Below are 15,181 nucleotides of genomic sequence, written 5' to 3' on the forward strand. Positions count from 1 at the left end.
CATTTTCTTCCAGAACATGCCTTATCACACTGTGTATGCCACTACGATTCTTAAATCTCTCAAACCAACCTTTGCTGGCTCTAAATTCACCAATATGAGCACTAGTTCCAGGCATTTTTCCCTGTTCACCTGGGTGTTAGTCGACTGGTGTGGGTTGCATCCTGGGAGACAAGATTATGGACCCCAATGGAAATAAGTTAGACAGTCTTCGATGACACTGACTTTTTTGGGTTATCCTGGGTGGCTAACCCTCTGGGGTTAATTGTTTCTTGGTATTCTCAATAAGCCACACCAACAACGGTGCTACAGCAGCAGCAGCAGCAGCAGCAGCAGCTGACAGTGCTACAGCAGCAGCAGCAGCTGACAGTGCTACAGCAGCAGCAGCTGACAGTGCAGCAGCAGCAGCAGCTGACAGTGCTACAGCAGCAGCTGACAATGCTACAGCAGCAGCAGATGGTGCTACAGCAGCAGCAGACGGTGCTACAGCAGCAGCAGCTGACGGTGCTACAGCAGCAGCAGCTGACGGTGCTACAGCAGCAGCAGCAGCTGACGGTGCTACAGCAGCAGCAGCAGCTGACAGTGCTACAGCAGCAGCAGCAGCAGCAGCAGCAGTTGACCATGGTACCACAGTATTTCGATAATATTCTCACCCTTTTTACCACAGGGTTGGCACTAGAAGCTTTCTTGGGGCCCATGGTCACTTATTTTGCAGATAAAATCACCGAAAACGCTGTAATAATACGAAATGCTCCGATTGTATGCTTGGATGTTACCGCGGAGGCTGGCTTGTAAACATTGCCACCGGCGGAACATGTGAGGCTGGCTCAGGCCTCACATAGACGCGTCTTGGACGAATAGCGTTGAGCGAGTTTTTTAGTGCTATGCGAGGCAAAATTTTAGTGATAAAATGTATCGCTAGGCGGATTTAACGTTATGTGATACCAATGGTATGTGGGGGTCCACTGTATTCTCACCTGCTTGAAGCTTATAGACAAAGCCTGGGGGAACGTGTCTTCCAGGACCATACAGTCGGCATGGAAGAAATTGTGGCCTGATTTTGTGGTAACCAGGGATTTTGAAGACTTTGAAGATGAGCTTGAGCCATTAGAGGATATTGTCTCCCTGGAAAAGACCTTGGACCTAGAGGTGACTGAAGATCGTGTGGAGGAGTTGATGGAGGAGCACAGAACTGAACTCACCACAGAAGAACTTGTTGACCTTCAGAAGGAGCAGCAACAGATTGCAGTGGAGGAGCTGTTATCAAAGGAAGAGGAGGGAAGGGATGATGTGCCCATTGAACTTGTCAAAGGAAGTGTGCTGAATGGCGTGAAATGCAGGAGTTTGCTGAAAAATACCATCTTGACAAAGCAGTGGCCATCCATCTCTCTGACATGTACAATGACAGTGTAATGTCTCAGTTTAGACAAGTGTTAAAATGGGGCCTGAAACAAACCTCACTGGACATGTTTTTAGTGAGACAAAGAACCATTGACCCAGAACAAGGTGTTAGTAATGAAGAGAGACAAAAAAGAGAAAGAACACCAGAAGGACAATTGCCTGACACATTAATAGAAGGTGACTCTCCTTCCAAGCAGTAACATACCCCTCCTGTCCAGCTCCTGCTTCCAGTATGCCATTAACTCTCCTCTGACAGGTAAGAGGCAGTTAAATTTTCATTTACTGTACAGTATTTCAGTTAAAGTTTCTTTTAGTATTCATTTTTACAGTTTTATGTAGTAGATAGTACATTTTAATAAATTATTATATTGTCATTTGTCGTCTGGAATGGATTAATTCTATATGCATACATTATTCTTTATGGGAAAAATTGCTTTGGTTGTCGTCTATTTTGGTTGTCAAATCGACATCTGGAACAAATTAAATATGACAACCGAGGTTCTGTTGTAAATTTCTTCATTGTATATGATCATTTGGTGTATGTGTGGTAATCAAATATTTTTTAATAAACATTCATCCAGAAATGTGGAATTTGCAGTCTCAAAGTGAATCCCTAGATTTATGTGTTACACTGTAATGGGTTCACTCTTTCAAGTTTATTTCAACAAGATAATACATTGTTAGGTAAGACACACATGCAACAGTTAGGTATCTTTATTTCGAAACGTTTCGCCTACACAGTAGGCTTCTTCAGTCGAGTACAGAAAAGTTGATAGAAGCAGAAGAGACTTGAAGACGATGTAATCAGTCCATCACCCTTAAAGTTTTAAGGTGGTCAGTCCCTCAGTCTGGAGAAGAGCATTGTTCCGTACTCTGAAACAATATGGAGTTGAAGTGACGGATGGAGCCTTATATAGCGCCAGGAGGTGAGAGGTAGGTCACTTTGGGAGGTCAGGTCCCTCTCAAATCCAGCCGTTCTCTAGTAAAGGTTGTCGAAGTTGATTTCATGTCTGTACCAAGATACCCTTGTGTTGCAGTGTCTGACAAATTGAACATCCGTCACTTCAACTCCATATTGTTTCAGAGTACGGAACAATGCTCTTCTCCAGACTGAGGGACTGACCACCTCAAAACTTTAAGGGTGATGGACTGATTACATCGTCTTCAAGTCTCTTCTGCTTCTATCAACTTTTCTGTACTCGACTGAAGAAGCCTACTGTGTAGGCGAAACGTTTCGAAATAAAGATACTTAACTGTTGCATAGGTGTCTTACCTAACAACCTGTCGGTATTTTATACCATTTTAATGTTCAAGATAATACATTGTTTATACAGAAATGGGTAACACTTCAGAGCATGTTGAAAGCCCATAGTTATGCACCATGGGTGAGGAATACATTTGTCTCATAAAATGAGGGAGACTGTATGCTTTTGTTGCACCAATTATTTTTAAAATTAGTACAGTGGACCCCCGCATAGCGACCTTAATCCGTGCAAGAGGGCTGGCTGTTATGCGAAATGTTCGCTATGTGAATGAATTTTCCCCATAAGAAATAATGGAAATCAAATTAATCCGTGCAAGACACCCAAAAGTTTGAAAAAAAAAATTTTACCACATGAAATATACATTTTCCTACACACAAAGAGAAGGATACATGCACAATAGTAGAGTAGTACATGCACAATATATATTGTGCATGTACTACTCTACTAAATGAAGAATAAATGACACTTACCTTTATTGAAGATGCAGCAATGACTGATGAGACACTGTGTCCTGGGAGTGCCTTTTCCTCCTGAGTACTGTAGGTCCTGTTTGGTATTTTCTTCCAGAACAGGCCTTATCACACTGTGTATGTCACTACGATTCTTAAATCTCTCAAACCAACCTTTGCTGGCTCTAAATTCACCAATATGAGCACTAGTTCCAGGCATTTTCCCTGTTCACCTGGGTGTTAGTCGACTGGTGTGGGTTGCATCCTGGGAGACAAGATTAAGGACCCCAATGGAAATAAGTTAGACAGTCTTCGATGACACTGACTTTTTTGGGCTATCCTGGGTGGCAAATCCTCTGGGGTTAATTGTTTCTTGGTATTCTCAATAAGCCACACCAACAACGGTGCTACAGCAGCAGCAGCAGCAGCTGACGGTGGTACAGCAGCAACAGACGATGCTACAGCAGCAGCAGACGATGCTACAGCAGCAACTGACGATGTTACAGCAGCAGCAGACGATGCTACAGCAGCAACTGACGATGTTACAGCAGCAGCAGACGATGCTACAGCAGCAGCAGCAGCAGACGATGCTACAGCAGCAGCAGCAGCTGACGGTGGTACAGCAGCAACAGACGATGCTACAGCAGCAACAGACGATGCTACAGCAGCAGCAGACGATGCTACAGCAGCAACTGACGATGTTACAGCAGCAGCAGACGATGCTACAGCAGCAGCAGCAGCAGACGATGCTACAGCAGCAGCAGCAGCAGCTGACGGTGGTACAGCAGCAACAGACGATGCTACAACAGCAACAGACGATGCTACAGCAGCAGCAGACGATGCTACAGCAGCAACTGACGATGTTACAGCAGCAACAGACGATGCTACAGCAGCAGCAGACGATGCTACAGCAGCAGCAGACGATGCTACAGCAGCAGCAGACGATGCTACAGCAGCAGCAGACGATGCTACAGCAGCAGCAGATGATGCTACAGCAGCAGCAGACGGTACTACAGCAGCAGCAGATGATGCTACAGCAGCAGCAGACGGTACTACAGCAGCAGGAGCAGCTGACGGTGGTACAGCAGCAGCAGCTGACAGTGCAGCAGCAGCTGACGGTGATACAGCAGCAGCAGCAGCTGTACAACCAATAGTAGCGATGGTTGATTGGGGTTTATTATACAACCTGGCCAGCTCGGAGACACGCACTCCACTTTCATACTTATCAATGATCTTTTTCTTCATCTCCATAGTAATTCTCACCCTTATTGCTGTAGGGTTGGCACTAGAAGCTTTCTTGGGGCCCATGGTCACTTATTTTCCAGAAAAAAATCACCAAAAACACTGTAATAATACAAAATGTTCCGATTGTATGCTTGGATGTTACCGCGGAGGCTGGCTGGTAAACAATGCCACCCGCGGAACATGTGAGCGTGGCTCAGGCCGCACATTGGACGCGTCTCGGACGAAGGCCGCTGAGCGGGTTTTTGGGCGCTATGCGGGGCAAAATTTTAGCGATCAAAGCGTCCGCTATGCGGATTGTCCGTTATGCAAGGCGTCCGTTATGCGGGGGTCCACTGTATAGTGAATGCATGGGGAGTTTTGAATCAAGTGTGAGAGTACAGTGGAACCCAGGTATTCGATGGCATCGGTATCCGATAAATCCGGTATGCGATGCATTTTAACGCAAAAATTTCGCCTCAGTATCCGATTGAAAACTCGGTATTCGATGCGATTCGTACGAGACATGTCCACATGTGGCCTGAACTGCCCCGTGTGTGCCAGTGTTTACAAGCCAGGCAGTGTGCGCACATCTAAGAATACATTCGGTACATTCCATATTATAGGTCACCATGGGCCCCAAGAAAGCTTCTAGTGCCAACCCTGTGGTAAAAAGGGTGAGAATTAGTATGGAAATTAAGAAAGATTTTGAAGGGTTTGGGGCTAACCCTGAGAAGCGTATGCCAGTTGTGGAATCCATTGTGCCTACTTCAGAAATTAAGGAAATGTGTGCAAAGTGGGTTGAACTGCAAACCTTTATGGATGAAAATCACCCTAACACAGCTATTGCAAGCCGTGCTGGTGACTATTACAATGACAATGTTATGGCACATTTTAGACAAATCTTAAAGGAACGGCGACAGAGATCCAGTGACTCTCAAGCTGGTCCTAGTGGCATTAAAAGAAGAAGGGAAGTAACCCCGGAAAAGGACTCGCTACCTTAAGTCCTAATGGAAGGGGATTCCCCTTCTAAACAGTAACAATTTCGACACTCTCCCCTCCTCCCATCCCATCAATCATCACCAGATCTTCATTAAAGGTAAGTGTCAATTATTCTATTGTTATTATTCTATTGTTATTGTAATTATTCTATTGCATTAAACTTAATATTTCATGTGGTAAAATTTTTTTTTCATACTTTTGGGTGTCTTGCATGGATTAATTTGATTTCCATTATTTCTCATGGGGAAAATTGATTCGCTTTTCGATATTTTCGGTATTCGATGAGCTCTCATAACGGATTAATATCGAATACCGGGGCTCCACTGTAATGGTGGTTGGGGATTTTAATGCTAAAGTGGGCAAAAATGTTGTGGAGGGAGTAGTAGGTAAATTTGGGGTGCCAGGGGTAAATGAAAATGGGGAGCCTTTAATTGAGCTATGTGTAGAAAGAGGTTTGGTAATAAGTAATACACATTTTATGAAGAAGAGGATAAATAAATATGCAAGGTATGATATAGCACGTAATGAAAGTAGTTTGTTAGATTATGTATTGGTGGATAAAAGGGTGATGGGTAGGCTCCAGGATGTACACGTTTATAGAGGGGCAACTGATATATCGGATCATTATTTAGTTGTAGCTACAGTTAGAGTAAGAGGTAGATGGGAAAAGAGGAAAATGGCAACAACAAGAGGGAGGTGAAAGTGTATAAACTAAGGGAGGAGGAAGTTCGGGTGAGATATAAGCAACTATTGGCAGAAAGGTGGACTAGTGCAAGTATGAGTAGTGGGGGAGGTTGAAGAGGGTTGGAATAGTTTTAAAAATGCAATATTAGAATGTGGGGCAGAAGTTTGTGGTTATAGGAGGGTGGGTGCAGGAGGAAAGAGTGATTGGTGGAATGATGAAGTAAAGGTTGTGATAAAAGAAAAAAAGTTAGCTTATGAGAGGTTTTTTACAAAGCAGAAGTGTTATAAGAAGAGTAGGGTATATGGAGAGTAAAAGAAAGGTGAAGAGAGTGGTGAGAGTGTGCAAAAGGAGAGCAGATGATAGAGTGGGAGAGGCACTGTCAAGAAATTTTAATGAAAATAAGAAAAAATTTTGGAGTGAGTTAAACAAGTTAAGAAAGCCTAGGGAACAAGTGGATTTGTCAGTTAAAAACAGAATAGGGGAGTTAGTAGATGGGGAGATGGAGGTTTTGGGTAGATGGCGAGAATATTTTGAGGAACTTTTAAATGTCGACGAAGAAAGGGAGGCAGTAATTTTATGCACTGGCGCCAGGGAGGTATACCATCTTTCAGTAGTGAAGAAGAACAGGATGTGAGTGTGAAGGAGGTGTGTGAGGCATTATGTAGAATGAAAGGGGGTAAAGCAGCTGGAACTGACGGGATCACGACAGAAATGTTAAAAGCCGGGGGATATATAGTGTTGGAGTGGTTGGTATTTTTAATAAATGTATGAAAGAGGGGAAGGTACCTAGGGATTGGCAGAGAGCATGTATAGTCCCTTTATATAAAGGGAAGGGGGACAAAAGAGATAGTAAACTTATTCCTCTATAATTTTTAGAGTATACCAGGAAAAGTGTACCGTAGGGTTATAATTGAAAGAATTAGAGGTAATACAGAATGTAGGATTGTGGATGAGCAAGGATGTTTTAGAGTGGGTAGGGGATGTGAACAGTATTTAGATAAAGGTAGGGAAGTTTTTATTGCATTTATGGATTTAGAAAAGGCATATGATAGAGTGGATAGGGAAGCAATGTGTCAGATGTTGCAAGTACGTATATGGAATAGGTGGTAAGTTATTAAATGCTGTGAAGAGTTTTTATGAGGATAGTGAGGCTCAGGTTAGGGTGTGTAGAAGAGAGGGAGACTACTTCCTGGTAAAAGTAGGTCTTAGACAGGGATGTGTAATGTCACCATGGTTGTTTATATTTATTGATGGGGTTGTAAAAGAAGTAAATGCTAGGGTGTTTGGGAGAGGGGTGGGATTAAATTATGGGAAATCAAATACAAAATGGGAATTGACACAGTTGCTTTTTTGCTGATGATACTGTGCTTATGGAAGATTCTAAAGAAAAATTGCAAAGTTTAGTGGACGAGTTTGGGAGTGTGTGTAAAGGTAGAAAGTTGAAAGTGAACATAGAAAAGAGTAAGGTGATGAGGGTATCAAATGACTTAGATAACGAAAAATTGGATATCAAATTGGGGAGGAGTATGGAAGAAGTGAATGTTTTCAGATACTTGGGAGTTGACGTGTCGGCGGATAGGTTTATGAAGGATGAGGTTAATCATAGAATTGATGAGGGAAAAAAGGTGAGTGGTGCATTGAGGTATATGTGGAGGCAAAAAATGTTATCTATGGAGGCAAAGAAGGGAATGTATGAAAGTATAGTAGTACCAACACTTTTATATGGGTGTGAAGCTTGGGTTGTGAATGCTGCAACGAGGAGGCGGTTGGAGGCAGTGGAGATGTCCTGTCTAAGGGCAATGTGTGGTGTAAATATTATGCAGAAAATTCGGAGTGTGGAAATTAGAAGGTGTGGAGTTAATAAAAGTACAGTGGACCCCCGAGTTTCAGCAGCCTCGACTTTCGCAAAATTCAACGTTCGGCGAGTTTTTTGGGGAAAATTTGGCCTCGAGTTTCGTGAAAAAACTCGTGTTTCGGCGACCGTCTGGTACCAGTCCGCCAGTCACTGCGCACACAAAGCCAGTCTCCCACGCCATTCACGCTCAGTGTGCCATTGTTTACCAACACGTGACCATCACCCCGTGGGTTCATACAATACATTTCATAATAATCCATTTTTTTTTGTGCTTGCAACTGCTAAATAAGTCATCATGGACCCAAGGAAAGCTAGTGCAAGCCCTTTGGTAAATAAAGTGAGTGACGGGGATGTGGAAAATTTGGTGGTGGACCACTGGGAAGAGCTAACCACTGACGAACTGCAAGAGCTTCAACTGGAACAGCATCAGACCACAGCTGAGGAACTTGCTTCAGAGGAGGAGGAAGAGGGAGTGGATGAAGTGCCTTCTTCAGTGATTAAGGACATGTGTGGAATGTGGAATGAGTTGCAAAGTTTTGTTGAAAAGTATCACCCTGACCAAGCTGAAACAAGCTGTATCTGCAACATATACAATGACAGTGTTGCGTCCCACTTCAGGGAAATCTTAAAGAAACGCCAGAAAAAGACCTCTCTGGATAGATATTTTGTGCGCCAGGGGTCCAGTGACTCTCAAGTTGTTCCCAGTGGCATTAAAAGAAGAAGAGAAGTAACCCCAGATAAGGACTTGCTACCTAAAGTCCTAATGGAAGGAGATTCTCCTTCCAAACAATAGTGTACACCTTCCTCCTATCACCTCCTTCCATCCACCCAGAAGTCTTCAGTAAAGGTAAGTGTAATGTTATTATTATTTATTTTAAATGCATGTATACTTGATTTCTGATTTTCATTATGTAAATCTTTATTTATTTTAAAAAAAAAATATTTTATTTTAATATTTTTGGGTGTCTGGAACGGACTAATTTTATTTCCATTATTTCTTATGGGGAAAATGGTTTCGAGTTTCGTGAATTTCGACCTTCGGCGGGCTCTCTGGAACGGATTAATCACGAAACTCGGGGGTCCACTGTATTAGTCAGAGGGCTGAAGAGGGGTTGTTGAAGTGGTTTGGTCATTTAGAGAGAATGGATCAAAGTAGAATGACATGGAGAGCATTTAAGTCTGTAGGGGAAGGAAGGCAGGGTAGGGGTCATCCTCGAAAAGGCTGGAGGGAGGGGGTAAGGGAGGTGTTGTGGGCGAGGGGTTTGGACTTCCAGCAGGCGTGCGTGAGCATGTTAGATAAGAGTGAATGGAGACAAATGGTATTTGGGACCTGACGAGCTGTTGGAGTGTGAGCAGGGTAATATTTAGTGAAGGGATTCAGGGAAACCGGTTATTTTTATATAGCCGGACTTGAGTCCTGGTAATGGGAAGTACAGTGCCTGCACTCTGGGGAAGGGTTTCAGGATATTGGCAGTTTGGAGGAATATGTTGTGTATCTTTATACATATATGCTTCTAAGCTGTTGTGTTCTGAGCACCTCTGCAAAAACAGTGATTATGTGTGAGTGAGGTGAAAGTGTTGAATGATGATGGAAGTATTTTCTTTTTGGGGATTTTCTTTCTTTTTGGGTCACCATGCCTCGGTGGGAGCTGGCCGATTTGTTGAAAAAAAAAAAAATATCATAATAATAATAATGATAGAGCTTCAGTTCCCTAAATTAATAATAATCATAATACATAATACGAACATAATAATAATTCAGAATGCTGCCGCTAGTTGGCACAGCTGATGCCAAAACATCCGGTAAGCAGTACACATGTTAACATCACTGTAGGAGCAATTCTCTTGTGCTTGCTTGCATTTTTTTTACAGTCATTTGGCCAAATTTCTTTTTTCTAACTATGGGTCCTAAGAAAATAAGTGCAAAGGACAGTGCTGAGAAGAAAAAAGACAATGATTTCCATGAACTCAGCCAGACAATACCAGCTTAGTATATCTACAATATATAGATACTAAAGCTGTATCAGTTATGTTCAGTGATTAAAAAACATTGTATCAGTTAAGTTCAGCGATCAAACAAAACAATGTTGTTGTTGGAAGTTTACAGGGTCACTGACATCATACGCCGCAGCCTCAACCTCCCCACCATTTCTGCTCCAAGTGTGTAAGCACATATACACTTAATATAAACAAGTTAACATTTCTTTACATTCTGTAGTGTATTATGATTTATTATGTTTTTATATACGATATTTCTGCAATTAGCCTCACAAATACTCCATTTTCTCTTACAATAAGAGCATGGGAAGATACTATAGGAAAAGTTAGACAGGAAATGGTGGACGCTTCTGCCGCTGCCTCTGCCACCATATTGTGGCCTATTTTATTCATTCTAGAGTATATACATTGGTCCCTCATTTATCGTTGTTAATCCATTCCTGGAAGTGTGACGATTATCGAAATAGACAATTTTCGAATCAATTTTTCCCATGAGAAATAATGTAAATACAATTAATCCATTCCTGACACCCAGAAGTATTAAAACAAAAATTTTTTTTATATGAAATATAGATGTAGTACATAAACAATACAATGGGACATGATGAATGAAACATTAACAGCATAACACTTACCTTTATTGGCGATTCTTCTTAGTGTATGGAAGACTGGAGGAGTAGAGATTGGATTATTTACAGTTTGGAAGGGGAATCCCCTTCCATCAACACCTCAGGTACCAAGTCCTTTTCTGGGGTTACATACTTCTCTTCTCTGTTTCTCAATGCCACTAGGACCAGCTTGAGAGTCACTGGAGTCCTGTCTCGTAGAAAAAGTGTCCAGAGAGCTGGGTTTCTGGCATCTCTTTAAAATGGGCCAAGACTCTGTCACTGTACAAGTTGCCAATATGGCTTGAAACATTCTTCTCAGGGTGATGTTTCTCCATAAATCTTTCCATTCTACCCCACATTTCAAAAATTTCCTTAATTTCTGAAGAAGGCACCTTCTTCCATCCATCTTCCTTCTCCTCTGCAGCAAGATTCTGAGCTGCAATCTGTTCCTGCTGAAGCTCTTGCAGCTCCTCGGTGTTTAGCTCTTCGTTGTGGTCCTCCACCAACTCTTCCACATCCTCCAAACTCACATCCAACCCCATGGAACTCCCCAATGCCACAATAGATTTCACAACTGACATAGGCTCATCAGGGTCAGCCACAAACCCTTCAAAATCCCTCTTGTGGACACAATCTGGCCACAATTTTCTCCAAGCAACAACAGCTTCATTGATTTCCTTTTTCTTTGCCATGATGGAAGATATGGTTGTATGGGGTTTGTTATATATCCTGACCAGTTTGGCCACATGTACGCCACTTTCATATTGTTCAAGGATGTTTTTCTTAAATTCAATCGTATTTCTCACCTTTACCAAAGGCTTGGCACTAGGAGCTTTCTTTGGACCCATGGTAGCTTACTTAGCACTTGCAAGCACTAAAATGAATGGATTATGAAATATTTCGTATGAACAAGTGAGGGGACCATCGCTCACTGGTAAACAATGGCACACTGACTGGGAAGGGAGGCCGAGGCGGCTCAGAGCCGTGAGTACGCGTCCAGGACGAACGACGATTAGCGAGTCAACCAACCATTTGCGAGCCAATGTTTGGACGAAAATAACCCAACGATTTCCGAAAAGGACGACTATCGAGCCCGATGATTATCGAGGGACCACTGTATCATGTTTGTGTTAATTATATTGTTTATTATGTCAAATTAGATGAATTGTGATAGATAAATAAGCCGTACAGTTGATATTAGCATCACATTCAAGTACGGTGGACCCCCAGTATATGATATTAATCCGTTCCTGAGAGCTCATCGTATGCGAAAATTATCAGAAGGCGAATTAATTTTCCCCATAAGAAATAATGGAAATCAAATTAATCCGTGCAAGACACCCAGAAGTATGAAAAAAAAAAATTTACCACATGAAATATTAAGTTTAATGCACACAGTTTATAGTACTCTACTAACAATAGAATACATGAATACAATAGAATAATGAAGATCTGGTGATGAGTGATGGGATGGGAGGAGGGGAGTGTTGAAGTTGTTAATGTTTAGAAGGGGAATCCTCTTCCATTAGGACTTGAGGTAGCAAGTATTTTCTGGGGTTACTTCCCTTCTTCTTTTAATGCCACTAGGACCAGCTTGAGAGTCACTGGACCTCTGTTACACAACAAATCTGTCCATAGAAGTCTGTACCTCCCGTTAGTTTAAGATTTGTCTAAAATGGGCCATAACATTGTCATTGTAATAGTCACCAGCATGGCTTGCAATAGCTTTGTTAGGGTGATTTTCATCCATAAAGGTTTGCAGTTTAACCCACTTTGCACACATTTCCTTAATTTTTGAAGTAGGCACAATGGATTCCATAACTGGCATAGGCTTCTCAGGGTTAGCCCCAAACCCTTCAGAATCTTTCTTAACCCTTTGAATGTCACAAAATTTTTGAAAAAAAAAAAAAAAAAAAAAAAATTTCCTATGAAATGATAGAGAATCTTTTCCCGATGGTAATGACACCAAAAGTCCGAAATTTGGTAAAAAACTCACGGAATTACACTACCGCGAAGTTAGCGGTCTCGGCGACATATACATATCAGCAATATCGCCGACTTTGAGCCCTGTTTTTAGCCAATTCCGTTGTTCCAGTTGACCAAACTCATAGCTATTTCTTTAGAACTCCATTTTATCTATCAATTGAGTACAAGACACTGCCCATTTACCGATTTGAACTACCCAATAAAGTGGTCAGAAATTGGCAATTTGGCCAATTTCACGCAAATCAAAAAAGATGCCAATTTCAAAATAGGGTCCAGAATAAACAAAGCAGACATTCTTGGCACTAAAATAACATATCCTCTGTTCATTAGTCACATCTCTAGGCCCCTCGTATATTACTATTGCTTTCTATTTTGATTTTTTATTCATACAAAAAAAACACAAAATTTACTGGTATGCAGACTACTGCATTATTTTAAAAATGGTATAAATAATATCAGTGCACTAATGAAAGAATATTAGACTCCCCAGTTGACGTGTATTGGACGTGTGGTGTGATTTGCTTACTCCTGAACATTGGTAAAAATCAAACATTTCCGCTACTTTGAGCTCAGTTTCAAGGTCGTTTTCATCGTGAAAGTAATGAAAACCATCTCCATTTCTTTAATATGTTTTCCATTTTATCACCTAAGACCATGAAAACGAGAATACAGCGATAAATACTATACGAAAATACACCTCAAAGTCAGCATTTTAATCCAAAAAAACGGTCAGTTTTTTTTTCTCATTACGCACTGTGTGCTGCAGGATTTTTTTATGTTGTGCACACTGACCACACAGACCCATTCTCTCACATGTGGGCCTACCAGGTTTCTCCTGCTTGATTTGAAGCCGCTAGAATTTATGAGTATATATACGTCAGAAACAGTGGCGTGTAACACATATTTATACGGCGTAAACAAAGGGTTAATTTCCATACTAATTCTCACCCTTTTTACCACAGGGTTGGCACTAGAAGCTTTTCTGGGGCCCATGGTGACTTATTTTGCAGAAACAAGCACCAAAAACACTGTGATAATATGGAATGTACCGAATTTATGCTTCGATGCGAGCACACTGGCTGGCTTGTAAATACTGGCACACACGGGGCAGTTCAGGCCTGGACGAATCACATGTGGCGGGTTTTTTAATGAGTGGCGAGGCAAATTTTTGTGTTAAAATGTATCGAATACCGGATTTAACGTATACCGATGCCATTGAATGCCGGCGGTCCACTGTATTTTGTCTTGTCTCCAGAGTGCAGGAACGGATTAATGGCTTTTCAGTTAATTTAAGTGAGGAAAATTTATTTGATATATGAGTAAATTGAGTTACGAGCTAGGTCACAGAACGGATTAAACTCGTAAGTCAAGGTTCCACTGTATTTATTTGAATTCTCTTTCACTGCATCTTTTTAAATGAGTATTTGTTACAGGCTCATGTGCTGGAAGTTCTGCAGGAAGCACTTGCAGAAGCAGGTGCCGACCCACAAGATGTTGATGCTATTGCCTTCACCAAAGGGCCTGGGATGGCTGCACCGCTAATAAGCGTTGCAGTGGTAGCCAGAACCATCTCTCAGCTCTGGAACAAACCTCTTATTGCTGTTAATCACTGTATAGGACACATAGAAATGGGAAGGCTAGTCACTGGAGCAGAAAACCCAACTGTTCTCTATGTGAGTGGAGGTAACACACAAATTATTGCCTACCTAGAAAGGAAATATAGAATTTTTGGTGAAACTATTGATCTTGCAGTTGGAAACTGTTTGGACAGATTTGCAAGGATTTTGATGCTTTCAAATGACCCAAGTCCAGGCTATAATATTGAACAAATGGCAAAGAAAGGTAAAAAGTACCTCCCTCTCCCATACTGTGTAAAAGGTATGGATGTTTCCTTTTCTGGCATCCTTTCTTACCTAGAGGAGCGTGCTAACAAACTGCTAAAGACTCAACAGTACACTAAAGCGGATCTTTGTTTCTCTCTGCAAGAAACTGTCTTTGCCATGCTGGTAGAAACAACTGAACGAGCTATGGCTCATTGTGGTTCTCAGGAGGTTCTTATTTGTGGGGGTGTTGGCTGTAATATAAGGCTTCAGGAGATGATGGGTAAGATGTGTGAAGAAAGAGGAGCAAAGCTTTATGCAACTGATGAGAGCTTTTGTATTGATAATGGAGCTATGATAGCCCAAGCTGGGTATCTCATGTATAACTCAGGGCTTACAACTCCACTCAGTGATACTTGGGTTACACAGAGATTTAGGACAGATGATGTACCTGTAACATGGAGAGAGTAAATTCCTATGATCAGACAATTTTTGTTGTACTTGAGGACCCAGTTAATATTTTTTTGAAGTACCAACAAATGCACATTGTACTGCTTGTCCTCATTTAATTAATAAAATAATTCATAAATTCCTAATTTTCTTTACCCAGAGGTATAGCACACTAAATTAATGAAAACTTGTCCTTTCTCTGATGTACCATTTAATGTGTAATGTATGTATAGGTAGATTTTATTTTGTATTTAAAATAAGCCAAGCAAAGTGTCACAATATTTGATAATAATTAGGCTGCCACTAATGGTGTCTGATCATGGCACTCCTTATGGGGTGCCATAATGACACTAGAGGGGTGTCACAAGGGTTAGTGCTTAGTCGGATAATGTCACCAACAGGGTGCCACAATGATCATTGCTTGCTCTGAGTTAGGGTGCTAAG

General features: G+C 41.6%; 1 protein-coding gene across 9 annotated transcripts in view; it reads left to right on the forward strand.

Annotated features, from left to right (window-relative positions):
* The window catches only part of Tcs3 (Probable tRNA N6-adenosine threonylcarbamoyltransferase Tcs3), a 35,557-nt gene extending 20,681 nt beyond the window's left edge, over positions 1-14,876 (forward strand). For all 9 annotated transcript variants that reach the window (XM_070097063.1, XM_070097061.1, XM_070097065.1 and 6 more), the window contains exon 3: positions 13,901-14,876. In XM_070097063.1, the coding sequence (XP_069953164.1) occupies positions 13,901-14,758 (858 nt within the window). In that variant the 3' untranslated portion in view covers positions 14,759-14,876. The remainder of the gene's footprint in view (positions 1-13,900) is intronic.
* Positions 14,877-15,181: the final 305 nt, after the last annotated feature.

This window comes from Cherax quadricarinatus, chromosome 56 (assembly GCF_038502225.1).
Source record: "Cherax quadricarinatus isolate ZL_2023a chromosome 56, ASM3850222v1, whole genome shotgun sequence".
NCBI classification, from domain to species: Eukaryota; Metazoa; Arthropoda; class Malacostraca; order Decapoda; family Parastacidae; genus Cherax; species Cherax quadricarinatus.